This window comes from Lactuca virosa, chromosome 3, assembly GCF_052849685.1.
Source record: "Lactuca virosa cultivar CGN04683 chromosome 3, Lactuca_virosa_CGN04683_v6, whole genome shotgun sequence".
Classification (NCBI taxonomy): domain Eukaryota; kingdom Viridiplantae; phylum Streptophyta; class Magnoliopsida; order Asterales; family Asteraceae; genus Lactuca; species Lactuca virosa.
The window spans coordinates 54599949-54613767 of record NC_136428.1 but is presented as its reverse complement, the minus strand read 5'-3'; the positions used below and the strand labels follow the sequence as shown (position 1 = coordinate 54613767).

The following is a 13819-nucleotide window of genomic DNA, read 5'->3' as shown; positions in this document are numbered from 1 at the left end:
TTGAACTAGGTGTTCATTAAGTATTTTTGAACGAAGTGTTCACCAGGTATTTTGATTTACGTGTTCACCAGTTGTAATCTAAATATCCTGGCAGCTGCGCCTAATGGATAATATTGGCAGCTGTGCCTAATAGATACAACATAATCCTGGCAGCTGCGCCTAAAGGATAATATTGGCAGCTGAGTCTAATAGAGAACGTCATAATCCTGCCAGCTGCGCCTAATAGATAATATTGACAGCTGTGCCTAATAGATGATAATATTGACAGCCGCGCCGAAAATATAACATTGGCAGCTGCGCCTAATAAATGATATTGGCAGCTGCGCCTGGTTGAGAACAACACAATCCTAGCAGTTGCGCCTAAAGGATAACATTGGTAGCTGTACCTAATATATATCATTGGCAGCTGTGCCATAGGCAACGATGGAATTCGTGCCTATTCCTTAGGACAATCCTTTGGAATGAATGAGTGAATGATAGAGGATTCTTAGGGTGGAACCTTAAGAAACTGCAGAAGTATTCCTTAAGCAGTGTTGTTACCCCGATGATGATCCTTAGGCTAGGTCCCTTATGATAGGTGTTTAGGGACGTAAAGTGAGGATAACGGGAACGAGTAACTGGGGTTATTGTTGGTTGATGAAATTAATAAATTTATTGTTGGTTGATAAAAATTAATAAATTTATTTATTATGGGTTGAATACCCTATATGCTCACCAGGCTCCCAAGCCTGACCCACTCAGTTTTCTATATTACAGGTAGTGGAACAAGAGCATAATTGGACGATGACGAAAGATTTTGGATTATAGACCAGTAGATGTAAATAAATGTTGTAAGGCTTATATCGTACTGTTTATGCTTTGGTCTGTATCGATGTGGACATCCCGAGTTTTGTAATGAAATGAAAAATACATTTCTTTAAGAAATGTTTTGATACATTTTTTTATCATATTTTGTTTTGGGGACAAATTCCGCAACACCTTTTGAAAGATTACTCTGTTTTTATTTTAAAAAGTATAAACGAAATCAGTCTTTTCTGACCGAGAAAATGAGGATGTCACATGAGCCTACCTAAAAACTGGTGACCCACTACCCACTTCACGTAACACACATCACAATCGACGTTCAACAACTTCGTTTTTACGGATGACTGAAAGGGAAAAAGCTGCAACGGGGGACGGTGGCTCCTACCGAGTTGAGTGGTCTGTTAAAGAAAAGATGGTGCAAAGGAAGGGGAACAAGATGGGTTAGGGAAGAAGAAGATTGGGATGGGGATTTTTTTTGACTTTTTTCTTTACTGACGAGAGAGAGAGAGAGAGAGAGAGAGAGAGAGAGAGAGAGAGAGAGAGAGAGAGAGAGAGAGAGAGAGAGAGAGAGAGAGAGAGAGAGAGAGAGAGAGAGAGAGAGAGAGAGAGAGAGAGAGAGAGAGAGAGAGAGAGAGGTTATTTATTTATTTATTTTAATATTTTAGTTAAGAGAGAGAGGTTATTTATTTATTTATTTTAATATTGTAGTTAAAATTAATTATAAAAAGAAATGAAAAATATATATGCGGGTAAGAGATCAAACTCTATAGAAATAAAACCACAAATATTTTCCATAAAGTTTTTTAAAGTCATTTAAAGTCGGAGACTAAAGCCTAGATTATAGAAAACCACCCATAAAGTTTTTTTTAATGTCAGGGACTAAAGCTTAGATCATAGAAAACCACATGACCGAAATTTTGTGTATAAAATATATAAAAAAAAAAGCAAGAGCAAATCAAGTCTTTTAACATTGATTAAAAGCAAAAAGCCAAACAAAACCAAATCAAAAGACCACCCAATTTAAAAAAGGAAAGTTAAACATACTAACCCAAACGATAAGAATTATTGGAGTAATTTACTCAATTGTTTACATCTAAATATGTAATTGAGCTTCATATATAAATATAATAACGTCAAAAAGCATTTGTCGTAGGATATTAGTTGTTGGTGTATTGGTATCATTAGGGGTGTTCATAACCGGATATCCGAATTTCGGATATCCGAAATTTCGGATAGTTGATTTTTGGTATCCGATTTCGTATCCGAAATTTCGGATACGGATTCGGATACCAAAACGAATATCCGAAAATTTAAAATTTTGTTCAAATTTGAAAGGTTTTATATTAGAAAGACGTATTTTTAAATTAGAAAGACATATTAAGTAATATATGTATTTACTTAAGGGTATCATGAATATGTTTTAGTTACTAACATTCAAATTATAAGACATATGTGATAAAAATAACAAATAATGTATAAACTAAAATCAAAATTTTCGGATATCCGAAAAATCTGAAAAACACTATCCAATTCCGATTCCGAAAAATCGGATATCCGAAATTTCGGATATCCGAAAATTCGGATATCCGATTTTTCGGACAACTCGGATTCGGAATTTCGGATACGGATATTTTGAACACCCCTAGGTATCATCAATCAAAATCAAAGATTATCAAAGTAAAAATATCAATAGTTGAAAGTAAAATAATAAAATTAGTCGGTTTAAAAAAAGATATATAGATAATATATCCGAAAATTCGGATATCCGGTTTTTCGGATAATTCGGATTCGGAATTTCAGATCGGAATTTCGGATACGGATATTTTTGAACACCCCTAGGTATCATCAATCAAAATCGAAGATTATCAAAGTAAAAAATATCAATAGTTGAAAGTAAAATAATAAAATTAGTCGGTTTAAAAAAAGATATATAGATAATAACATGTTTAAATATTTCTCAATATCACACTACTTATCTAAAATATTATATTCTATTTAGTACATAATTCAATAAGATCTTTTAATTAATGATTAATTTTTCTAAGATATTTTTAATAAGAGTAAAATTAAATCATTTGTAAATAAAAAATAATAGTACGGAAAGCATATTTATTTGAATAACTCAAAAATTAATATCTTTTAAGATTAGGAAAATGTTTTAATTATCTTGAACCCGATTAAAGATGATGACAAGTTGACAACAAAAATCCAAGGATAGTTCGAAACTTTGAATCAAGAAAAACAAGTGACAAAGGGAAACAATGGCCTTATTGGTGAGAGAAGCGGGCGGACACGTAAAACCACGTCAGATACAGCTTCATCTCACATGGCGTCTCCATCTTCTTCAGTTCTTCCTTCTCACATGCATTCCTCATAAATTGTCGTTTTATATCGCCACCCTAATCATTGCCTCTTCCCTATAAATATCTCCTGCTTCTGTTGCGCCCAATTGGGGCCAATTCATACACAAATACAAATATCTCCCCTCTTCGTCTCCTGCTCTGTTAAGCAATGGCGATTACGGAGCACAGAGACATTGAGAAAGGGGATAACAAAGGGCTAGAAGATTTGGTGGAACCTTTTCTCGACAATAGTTCGAAAAATGTGAAGGGTTCTGAAGAAGAAGAAATCGATCAGAATCATTCAATCGGTATGGTGCTTCTAAGCACTGCTGTTGCCGTTTGTGGGTCTCTCGAATTCGGATCGTGTGTAAGTTGAAAGTAATCTACTCGATTAGGTGTTTGGAAATAAGGGTTTTGTTTGGCTGATTTTTTGAAATTGTTTTGAAGGTGGGATATTCTGCTCCTACTCAATCTGCTATCAGCATGGATTTGAATTTATCGGTTGCTGAGGTTGATTATTTGTTCTTCGTCGATTCTTCCTGTTTTTTTGGGATTTATAATTAAAGAGATTGTTGAATAATGTGTTCGCTTTTTGTAGTATTCCCTTTTTGGCTCCATTGTAACCATCGGTGCCATGATTGGAGCAATCACAAGTGGCAGAATTGCAGACACAATCGGTAGAAAAGGGGTATGAGATTTCACAAATTTGTGTTTATACTTTTTAGCCTATTGCTATTTTTTTTTTCTTTTTTCTTTTTTGCTTTATGCTACATGACAAAAAGAAGATCAAAGAACATATAAAGCGATACAATATTTATAAAAGACTATTTGGAACCTCTGTTTGACCAAATTTCACACTGTAATTTCTCCTAATTTGAAGAAACTTTAGGTTATAAAACTTCTGGTCAATTCCAAATTAAAAAATCACGAATCTTGTTATATTATACTCTTTAAAGATTTTCAGCGGATCTTGTTTCTTCAATTTCAATAATGATTTTTCTCCATACAATATAATAAATTAGTCTTGTCTTATGCCTATGATCGGTTTTTCAGATGGTCAATTCCGATATAAAAAATCATGAACCTTTTTATATTACACAAATGTGATTTTATAGTTGATCATGTACACATGAGTGTCATAAACATGTGCATATGTGCATGAAGTACGGCCTGAAACACGTGTTTATTTTATATTTTTATTGATGAAAACAGGCAATGGCATTATCCGCGGTTTTCTGCATAGCAGGATGGCTTGCAATCTTTGTCTCCATGGTAAATTACAAACAAAACCCTATTTTTCCACCTCAAAAGTCAAAACAACCATTCGACATATTTTTTTAATGTTATTTTATACTATTACTTGTGTTTGATGTAGGGGGCTCTTTTGCTTGATATGGGCCGATTCTTCACGGGATATGGCATAGGAGTTTTCTCATTTGTGGTAAATTACCAAAAAAATTATTCAAATTTGATACACTATTATTTATTAACATCACAATTTGTACAAATGTTTTAAACTTGTCTTTGATTCATAGGTTCCAATATATATCGCGGAGATAGCACCAAAAGATCTTCGTGGAGGGCTCACCACCCTCAATCAGGTATACTTGAAATGAATAAATTTCTCCACTTTTTTGCAAAATTTCCATGAACATGGAGTTGTATAACTTGAATTTTTTTTTTTTTTTTTGTTAATTAATTCATGCAGCTCATGATTGTTACTGGTTCATCAATATCATTCTTGTTGGGAACAGTAGTTTCATGGAGAACTTTAGCTTTAACTGGTATGTACAACAAGTATTGAAAAACTAACATTTTTTTTTGTGAAAATTAATATAAAATCTTTTTGTGTTTGATTTCCAGGACTCGTTCCCTGTATGCTTTTGCTTGTTGGTCTACTATTTATCCCAGAGTCCCCTAGATGGCTGGTATGCTTGAACTACTTTAAAATTATGAGTTTTTGTACAATTAGAGCTAATAATAATAATAATCAATAATATATATAAATGTTAGGCAAAGGTGGGACGTCAAGTGGAATCCGAATATTCTTTACGCAAACTTCGTGGTGCAAAAGCAAATGTTTCTGCTGAAGCCGATGAGATACATGTATAGTAATAATTTTTCTGCTATATTCTCACAAGGGTGTGTTTGAAGTGCAATTTCAGACAAAATTTTGTGCAAAGAATTACACCGAAAAGTGAAAAGTTGCTAACTTTTTGCTTGTTTCTTTTTATAGGAAAGTATACTCACTCTTCAAAGCCTTCCTAAAGTCAGACTACTGGATTTATTCGATGCCAAATACATTAAAGCCGTTATTGTAAGCATGAAACATTTTCTTTTCTTGATGAATTGGAATTTAGGATATTATAATAAAGGGTATATAACTATATGTAACTTGCTTTTCATTTGTGGTTTAGATTGGTGTCGGATTGATGGTATGTCAGCAATCTGGAGGAATCAATGGAATCGGATTCTATGCAAGCGAAACCTTTGAAACTGCTGGTATTTTTAAATTTTTATACACAAAGATTCTCGATTATTTATAGGTTCAGTTAATAATTAGGTTTGAAATTGTTATGAACAACAACAGGGCTTTCATCGGGAAAAGCTGGAACCATCGCATATGCCTTAATACAGATTCCTGTAACAATGCTTGGTGTGGTCTTAATGGACAAATCTGGAAGAAGGGCTCTTCTTCTGGTAACCTTTTTTGACTTAATCGAGACATTTCTTTTTGACATAATATAATTAACAGTTTTTCTTCTCCTCATATTCTTCAGGTATCTTCATCCGGGACATTTCTAGGGTGTTTCCTTGCTGGAACTTCGTTTTTTCTCAAGGTCCTTATTAGTTTATAACCCAAATAATCAAATATGAATATTTTTCCTTCATATTTTGTAAACCATCAACGACTAATTTTAGTATCCCAAAACAGGGCCAAGCCATTTTCCTCGAATGGGTCCCACTTCTTGCAGTTTCGGGTGTTCTTTTATTCATAGCATCATTTTCAATCGGAATGGGAGCAGTACCTTGGTTGATCATGTCCGAGGTAACCATCAAAAACCTAGATATTCCCGCTGGAAGAATAACCCTTTTGTAGTAAACAGCAGTATGATTAATGGGTTGTTGTTGTTTTTTGTTGACATAGATATTCCCGCTGCATATAAAAGGGGCGGCAGGGAGTGTGGTGGTGCTGGTGAATTGGTTGGGTGCGTGGGTGGTTTCGTATAGTTTTAACTTTCTCATCAACTGGAGTCCTGCGGGTATGTATTCAGAATTCATTATTCACCATCCAGCTGGCAGCTGTATTAATTAATTAGTCAAGTTTTTCGTTTTTCTGTATTAATCTAATGAAGAATTTGGTCACGTTTTATTGTAGGTACATTTTGGTTGTTCTCGGGGTTTTGTATTCTTACGGTTGTATTTGTAGCAAAATTAGTTCCTGAAACGAAAGGGAAAAGCTTAGAAGAAATTCAAGCGTCGATCAACTCCAACTCCAACTCCAAATGATAGTGTTGTTAGTTATTTGTCGTATCAGAAAAGGTTCTTGTACTTGTAGTCATAGCTCATAGGTAGATATTTTAAAATGTATTATTAGTTGTTTTCAGTTTTGTGTAGTTGAGCCAGTAATCTATTTCATTAATCGTTATTCAATTTTATATATAAAATTTTAGTCAGTTACGTATATTTGAATTGTTCTGTTTTTTTTTTCTTTGATTTTCTAAAAACTATTTCACCACTCTATAACATATCAACTCTTTCTAATCTTTAATCTCACACCACCTTTTATATTTTCTCCCATTCATTTATTTTTATAACAATATGGATTCCAAAATCGGGTCGAGGGAAATCTCATGCTACTAGTTCAATCACACCAATTAAAATTATTTTTTTTAATCATGTTCCGTGAACCCAACCCCATCAAGCCCCACAAAAAGTTTAACCCCCACCGAGCCACAAATCCAAACCCCCGACGAGCCGGATAACAACTTCTTATCGAAAACTCAACCTCCGCCACCCGAAGAAATCTTCGAGAATCAACCCCCTGTCGGCGACAAAAAAAAGGAAAGGCATCCCCTAAACCGCAGACACCAAAGGAATACTTTATGTTGGCAAAATCATGGGTCGATATATCCGAGGATACAGAGATCGAAAATTCATAATCGGCATATCATTTTTTTACTATGTGTTACCGAACGATTTGACGATGAAACAGGTCTTGGTGAGTACCGTACAAAACACCAATTGAGAACAAAATTTCAGGAGATGGACAAGAATATCACGCATGTGAACAAGAATATCACACAGGTGAACACAGGTTGTACAACAACCTAAAAAGTAAAATGAAAAATGGACAAAGTGATGAAGAAATTCTCAGCGAGGTGTATGATTTATTTTGTGAAGACCAAAGGGAAGACCATTCAAATATGGTGAGGCTTGGAAAGTATAAGCCATGAGTTCTTCAAATGCATCAGGATTCAGTCAAGCATAGGAAATGCAGAAAATGACAACTAGCTTCGAACAATACAATTTGAATTTTAGCGAATGTTTAGCATTTGAGAAAAGCAAATCGGCCAAAACAGGAAAAATCATGTGAAGAAAAGCAAAAGACACGTGATAAACAACACATCAAAGATATGAAGTTTTTGAGGCCAAACAGTGACCATTTTTTAGGAGACGAACTCCAAATGGTTTTAATGTTGAAGGCCGACATTAGGAAAAATATATCGTCTAGGCTTGTTTTCATATTATATTTTATCAGTTTTGTTTTTATTTTGATTTGTGTTATATTTTAGTTCCTTGTTTTTATTTTAATTATGTGCTTTTTTTCAAGTAATGAAACATTTCCAATTTTTTATTTTGTGTTTATTAAGATTTTATTATTAATTTTATTTTTTATTAAATTATAGTATCTTAATTTTATTTAAAATAAAAAGAAAATAAAGTTAGAGGAAGTAGGAGATGACTATTTTCTAGGTTTAAAGAGTGAGAGAATATTGGGGGAAAATATGAAGGCACCTAGGTAACAAAGTAAAAATGAGAGGTGAAAGATCTAGGGATGAATACACCCTCTAGTAAGGGTAAGCAAAAACCGCACTGTATCTAAAATTAACCGTAAAAACTGCAACCGCAATAAAAACCGATGGTGAGGTTCTCTGTTTTTCAAAAACCGCAAATTTGCGGTGCGGTGCGGTTATTAGTTTTCAAAAACCGCAAAAAAACCGCACCGCACCGCATATATTATACACAATTTTTTATTATCAAGTATTAGTTTATTAAATATTAAAAATAATACAAGTTTAATGAATGAAAAACGGATAAAATACTAGAAGACAAAAGTGTTAGTTTTTTCTTATGTTTAACTTTGAAAAATGATGTAATTAGACAATTTTAAGATATTTATTGTTAATTACTATTGATTTGACGTTTTTAAGATATTAGTTGTTTGTGGTTTAAGTTAAATAGTTAATTGTCTTATACCTTATTTTTTTTAATTATTACAAGTAATATGTTTGAACTTTTAAAACTATTTGAGCTCTAAACTGTGGTTAAAAACCACACAAAATAACTGCATCAAATCCATGCAGTTAATAACCGCAACACAGAAAAAACAAAACCGCACCGCAAAAATAATCGCTTAACCGCACCGCAAAAATAACCGCACCATGCGGTTTTGAAAATGGATTAACCGCATTTGCGGTTAATGGTGAAGTTTTGGCTAATAACCGCAGCGAACCGCACCGCGCTCACCCCTACCCTCTTGTCTTAGTATTAGATTTAAACAACTTTTTAGCTTAAAACCGAAAAAAGTTGTTATAACTAATAAAGTATTCAAGATCTTGAACCTGCTAAGGCCGATGCTGTCCCTTGGACTCCACTAGGGCTGTTGCCCCTAGGACCCACCTGTCATTTTGGTCGAACCAATATCAAATTCGTTTTATACAAGTGTGCACTCTGCACTTCCTAAAAAATCTAGTAACACTAAAATCACCAACAATTTGATTAACCATGAGCGATGGAGACTACTTGTTGAAGTGTGAAATTTAAGTAGGAGTTCTAGTGGTTCAAATCATGACATGTCCAAAAAAAAAACATGAATCATAAACAGGGCTTGGGGCAGATTTCCGCATATGCAGCTCAAAGAATATGGTTTATCAATTTTCTTCAACTCAAATGATCAAAATCATGATCACTCTTATGCATAGACCAAAAACAAGCACATTTATGGATGAAATTTATAATTTACTTAAAATATGTTTAAATTTGGAACGTGTTTGGTCAGAGATATTATGGACATGGAAAGACCGAGTACTTAAAAAAAATGTTTTATGTGTAGACGGTTCAAAAACGAACAAAATTTCATGAATTTCAGCGTAAATTCATCCCACCCATTATTTGTTTTGTTTTGTGCCATTGATGGATGCATGAGGCAATGTTGTGGTGTTTCTGAAGTTTTCATCATTCTCATTATAAAATCGTCATTCTCCTATCGCCACCATAATCATTACCTCTTTTCTTCCCCATATATAATAATCTAGGCCTGTTTTCATTGTCCCCATTTGGGCGAAATCCACACAAACTAATTATATGGCGACGCATAGAGACGTTGAGAGAGGGGATAAAAAAGGGCTTGAAAAATTGGCGGAGCCTTTTATAGACGATAGTTCAAAAGGCGTCCATCGTTCTAAACAAACCGATCAAAATGCTGCAGGCTCAATCGCGATGGTTCTTCTAAGCACGGCTGTTGCGGTGTGTGGCTCTCTCGAATTCGGAACGTGTGTAAGTTGATCAAAACAATTTGTTTGAATTTGATTTTGAATTGAATCTGCGAAGAAGAACGAGGGTTTTGTTTTGGTGGATTTTGAAATCGTTGTGCTTGTGCAGGTGGGATACACTGCTCCTACTCAAGCCGCTCTCAGCATTGATTTAAATTTATCGGTTGCTCAGGTAAATCGTTATTGTTCTTCATCGATTGATCTCAATTACTGATCGTTTTCTGATTGTGAATTGTGATAGATTCTATAATTAATCGTTGAATATCGTATCATGAATTCATGCAGTATGCCCTTTTCGGGTCGATAGTAACCATCAGTGCAATGATTGGAGCAGTCACCAGCGGTAGAATTGCAGACACAATTGGTCGAAAAGGGGTATGAATTATGACATTTTTGTATAAAGAGTGCTTCACTGATTTGTCTCTAGCTTCTGTGTTTCGATTTTCAATTTGTTTTGTTTTCTTCAAGTTTCAAGAATGATCTTGCCCCATGCATGCATATTGACGCGAACGGCCTTTTAATATAGTATTATCATGTGCATGTACACATGCACATGACTGTCATATACATGTGATGGTATTGTACAACTATATTTGCATGAAGTACAACCTGCGACATATATTCAGATTCATGTTGCCTGACACTTGTGTTTAATTAATTATCTACTGACCGATGATGATGATGATGAAAACACACCACATGCAGGCAATGGCATTGTCCTCCGTGTTTTGCGTAGCAGGATGGCTTGCAATCTATTTTGCCATGGTAATTAAATCACAATTATCATAATAATAACTAAGTTTATTAATTAATTTGCAAATTGCAACATCATATCAAACCAACCATGCATTTTTAATGTTATTTTATTTTCTTACTTCAGGGAGCTATTTCGCTTGATACAGGAAGGTTCTTCACTGGATATGGAATAGGAATTTTCTCTTATGTGGTAATTAAATTGCCAAAATTACATTCAAACTTGAAATAAGCGCTATATATTAACTCCACAAACTAATTTGCACAATTCACAAACATATCAAAATTAAACTGTTGATTAACACACATATGTATAGGTCCCAATATATATCGCTGAGATATCGCCAAAAGAGCTTCGTGGAGGGCTAACAACCATCAATCAGGTTAATTAAAACCCTTAAATTTCCATAATTTTTTTCACGAATAAGCATGGAGCTCAGTTAGTATCAGTACTTCATATTTTTCTGCTAATCAATTTATGCAGCTCATGATTGTAACTGGTTCATCAATATCGTTTTTGGTGGGAACAGTTGTTACATGGAGATCTTTAGCTTTAATCGGTATGTAAAACAGTAAAAGTACTAAAAAAAGTGTAACCACGAATCCAAAAACTTACGGGTGGTTGAATATATGATTTGCAGGAATCGTTCCCCCTGTTCTTCTGGTGATTGGCCTAATGTTTATCCCAGAATCCCCAAGATGGCTCGTACGTTCTTACAACTTGGAAAAATTAGGGTTTTTTTTTTTTTTAATAGTAGTGTAGGAGATGATAATTATATAGTATTATTTTAGGCTAAAGTCGGACGTGAAGTAGAATTTCAATCTTCTTTACGCCAACTCCGTGGTGCAAAAGCAAACATTTCTGCTGAAGCGGAAGAGATACATGTATGATTGTAGTTTTCTGCTACATTTTGTTCAAAGCAAAACTGATATATAATTAACTCTGGTCTTACCAAAAAGACGAATTCTTTCTTTGTTTCATTGGTTTTTGTTTTATATAGGAAACTATAATTAATCTTCAAAAACTTCCTCAAGCTGGAGTACTGGATTTGTTTGATGCCAGATACATAAAACCGGTTATTGTAAGCAAAGGACATTTTTCTTTTTTCTTTAATTACTTGATGAATTGTAAATTTTATTCAATTGGATTTTTTTTTTTGGTTTATGCATGTTTTAGATTGGTGTTGGATTAATGGTATGCCAACAATGGTGTGGAATAAATGGAATCGGATTCTATGCAAGTGAAATCTTTAAAACTGCTGGTAATTAACCCAAATTACTACTTAATTTGGAACTTATGATCATTAACTGCTTAGTTTAATGATTTTGTGATCACTTTTTATCCACAGGATTTGCCTCAGGGAAATCTGGAACCATTGCTTATGCCTTGATTCAGGTAAGATATACACCAGTGTTTCTTTTTAACTTAATGCAGAAAGAACGAGACTTAATAGAGATTAGAGAATAAGTAGTCTTTCCCATTAAGCCCTAATTTTTTCTTGGTTTTATATCTTTTATATCGTGTTAATATATTATTAATTGTTAAATCCAGATTCCTATCACAATTGTTGGCATGATCTTGCTGGACATATCAGGAAGAAGGATTCTCCTTCTGGTAAGTACAGAGCAGATAACCCTTTACAGATTACCTTTCAACTAATTAAAATTTGTACCCGTTTGACTCTCAAAAGTCAACTTTTAAGTCGTTTTTGTGATGCATTTGGTTATAAATATTGCAAAACGTAACATTTTTTTTTCTATCAGGTTTCTTCATGCGGGACATGTCTAGGCGTTTTTCTTACGGGAACTGCATTTTACTTCATGGTTCATGCTCGTTGCTTAAATGGGTTATATATTTGCAAGAAATAGCAACATACTTTTATTTATATGTTTGTTATATATAGCATCCTAATTCCTACATTCATTTCTTCCTATTACAACATTGTAATAGAAAGAAATGAAAGTAAGATGCTATATATCATAAACAAATAAATTAAAGTATATTGTTATTTCTTGGTATGCTAAAAAAATCAGAGTGTTTGATTAATCCAGGGCCAAGCCATGTTCGATGGATGGGCTCCCCTTCTGGCTGCCTCTGGTGTTCTGGTATTCATAGCATCCTTTTCAATAGGAATGGGAGCAGTACCTTGGCTGATCATGTCCGAGGTAACCTTTCAAAATTTAGTTACTTAAGTAATAGCAACATATATATACTTTTGTTTATTTATTTGTTTATGATATTATATTATAGCATCCATCCTAGTTTCATTTAACAAACGGGTGCATGCCTTTTGTATTTTGGTTTCAAATTTTAGATATTCCCCTTGCACATAAAAGGCGCAGCAGGGAGTCTTGTTGTGCTAGTGAATTGGTTGGGTGCGTGGGTGGTTTCTTACAGTTTCAACTTCCTCATCAACTGGAGTCCTGAGGGTACGCACTACTTATATACATATATTCACAATCAATCCTGCAGATTAATTTAGTGTAATAGTTAGAATTTCAATTCATGGTCTAAAGAATTTTGTTGCATTTGTGTGTTGGTGTAGGTACCTTTTGGTTGTTTTCGGGATTTGGTATTATTACCATTGTGTTTGTAGTGAAAATGGTGCCAGAAACCAAAGGAAAAAGCTTGGAAGAAATTCAAGCAACTATCAACTCGTAATTCTTGTTATTTCCCGTTTAAAAGAAAAGGCATAATAGTCGGAGGCCGATATTCAAGAATGTAACATCTAATAGACGAATACGGGCTGCTTTAGTCAATTTTTGGTTTGGTATTTTTCATTATTCATTTTTATATGTTAATTAGTTATATATTTTTTGTATGTTTCTTTTGGTATGTTTTGTTGTAGTGATATTAGAGCATGATTGCTTATCGACTTGTACTGAAATTACCTATACTGGTTTTTTTTGGAGGAATGAAAATATTTTCCAATACATAATAGAAAACGGTGTTCCAATTTGGTACTCTTTTTTAGATTTGGTTGCCTGTTTCAAGGAAGTTTGGATTATGTGACACTAGGCATGTTTGCGCAAGAATAAGATTATGCAACTAAAATAATATGATTAAATGTTCAAATATGTAGGAATTAATGTTCACACAAATGGAGAACCTATAAATAACATATTCTACTATTAGTATAAGCA

The 13819-nt window shown here is 33.8% G+C and overlaps 2 protein-coding genes across 2 annotated transcripts; both read left to right on the top strand.

Moving 5' to 3' along the window:
• The first annotated feature begins 3230 nt into the window (after positions 1-3230).
• Positions 3231-6833, top strand: LOC145165727 (sugar transporter ERD6-like 16). The gene is made up of 16 exons (XM_079084557.1): positions 3231-3513; positions 3594-3656; positions 3745-3834; positions 4359-4418; positions 4522-4587; positions 4682-4747; positions 4855-4930; positions 5010-5074; positions 5160-5252; positions 5383-5463; positions 5564-5648; positions 5737-5846; positions 5927-5986; positions 6082-6195; positions 6295-6409; positions 6526-6833. The coding sequence occupies exons 1-16, from the start codon at positions 3316-3318 to the stop codon at positions 6654-6656; spliced, it is 1473 nt and encodes a 490-aa protein (XP_078940683.1). The 5' UTR covers positions 3231-3315; the 3' UTR covers positions 6657-6833.
• A 2731-nt stretch (positions 6834-9564) lies between these two features.
• Positions 9565-13582, top strand: LOC145165728 (sugar transporter ERD6-like 16). The gene is made up of 17 exons (XM_079084558.1): positions 9565-9926; positions 10032-10094; positions 10208-10297; positions 10628-10687; positions 10803-10868; positions 10993-11058; positions 11160-11235; positions 11317-11381; positions 11468-11560; positions 11677-11757; positions 11853-11937; positions 12025-12071; positions 12228-12290; positions 12440-12499; positions 12728-12841; positions 12991-13105; positions 13222-13582. The coding sequence occupies exons 1-17, from the start codon at positions 9735-9737 to the stop codon at positions 13335-13337; spliced, it is 1452 nt and encodes a 483-aa protein (XP_078940684.1). The 5' UTR covers positions 9565-9734; the 3' UTR covers positions 13338-13582.
• The last annotated feature ends 237 nt before the right edge of the window (positions 13583-13819 follow it).

What these genes read in the sequence shown, in the direction of transcription:
- LOC145165727 (XM_079084557.1), top strand. Translation starts at nt 3,316, where the DNA reads ATGGCGATTACGGAGCACAGAGACATTGAGAAAGGGGATAACAAAGGG. An exon ending in CTCTCGAATTCGGATCGTGT is followed by an intron (nt 3,514 to 3,593) that starts GTAAGTTGAAAG and finishes ATTGTTTTGAAG; the next exon opens with GTGGGATATTCTGCTCCTAC. An exon ending in TAGGAGTTTTCTCATTTGTG is followed by an intron (nt 4,588 to 4,681) that starts GTAAATTACCAA and finishes TTTGATTCATAG; the next exon opens with GTTCCAATATATATCGCGGA.
- LOC145165728 (XM_079084558.1), top strand. Translation starts at nt 9,735, where the DNA reads ATGGCGACGCATAGAGACGTTGAGAGAGGGGATAAAAAAGGGCTTGAA. An exon ending in CAGAATCCCCAAGATGGCTC is followed by an intron (nt 11,382 to 11,467) that starts GTACGTTCTTAC and finishes GTATTATTTTAG; the next exon opens with GCTAAAGTCGGACGTGAAGT. An exon ending in CATCAACTGGAGTCCTGAGG is followed by an intron (nt 13,106 to 13,221) that starts GTACGCACTACT and finishes GTGTTGGTGTAG; the next exon opens with GTACCTTTTGGTTGTTTTCG.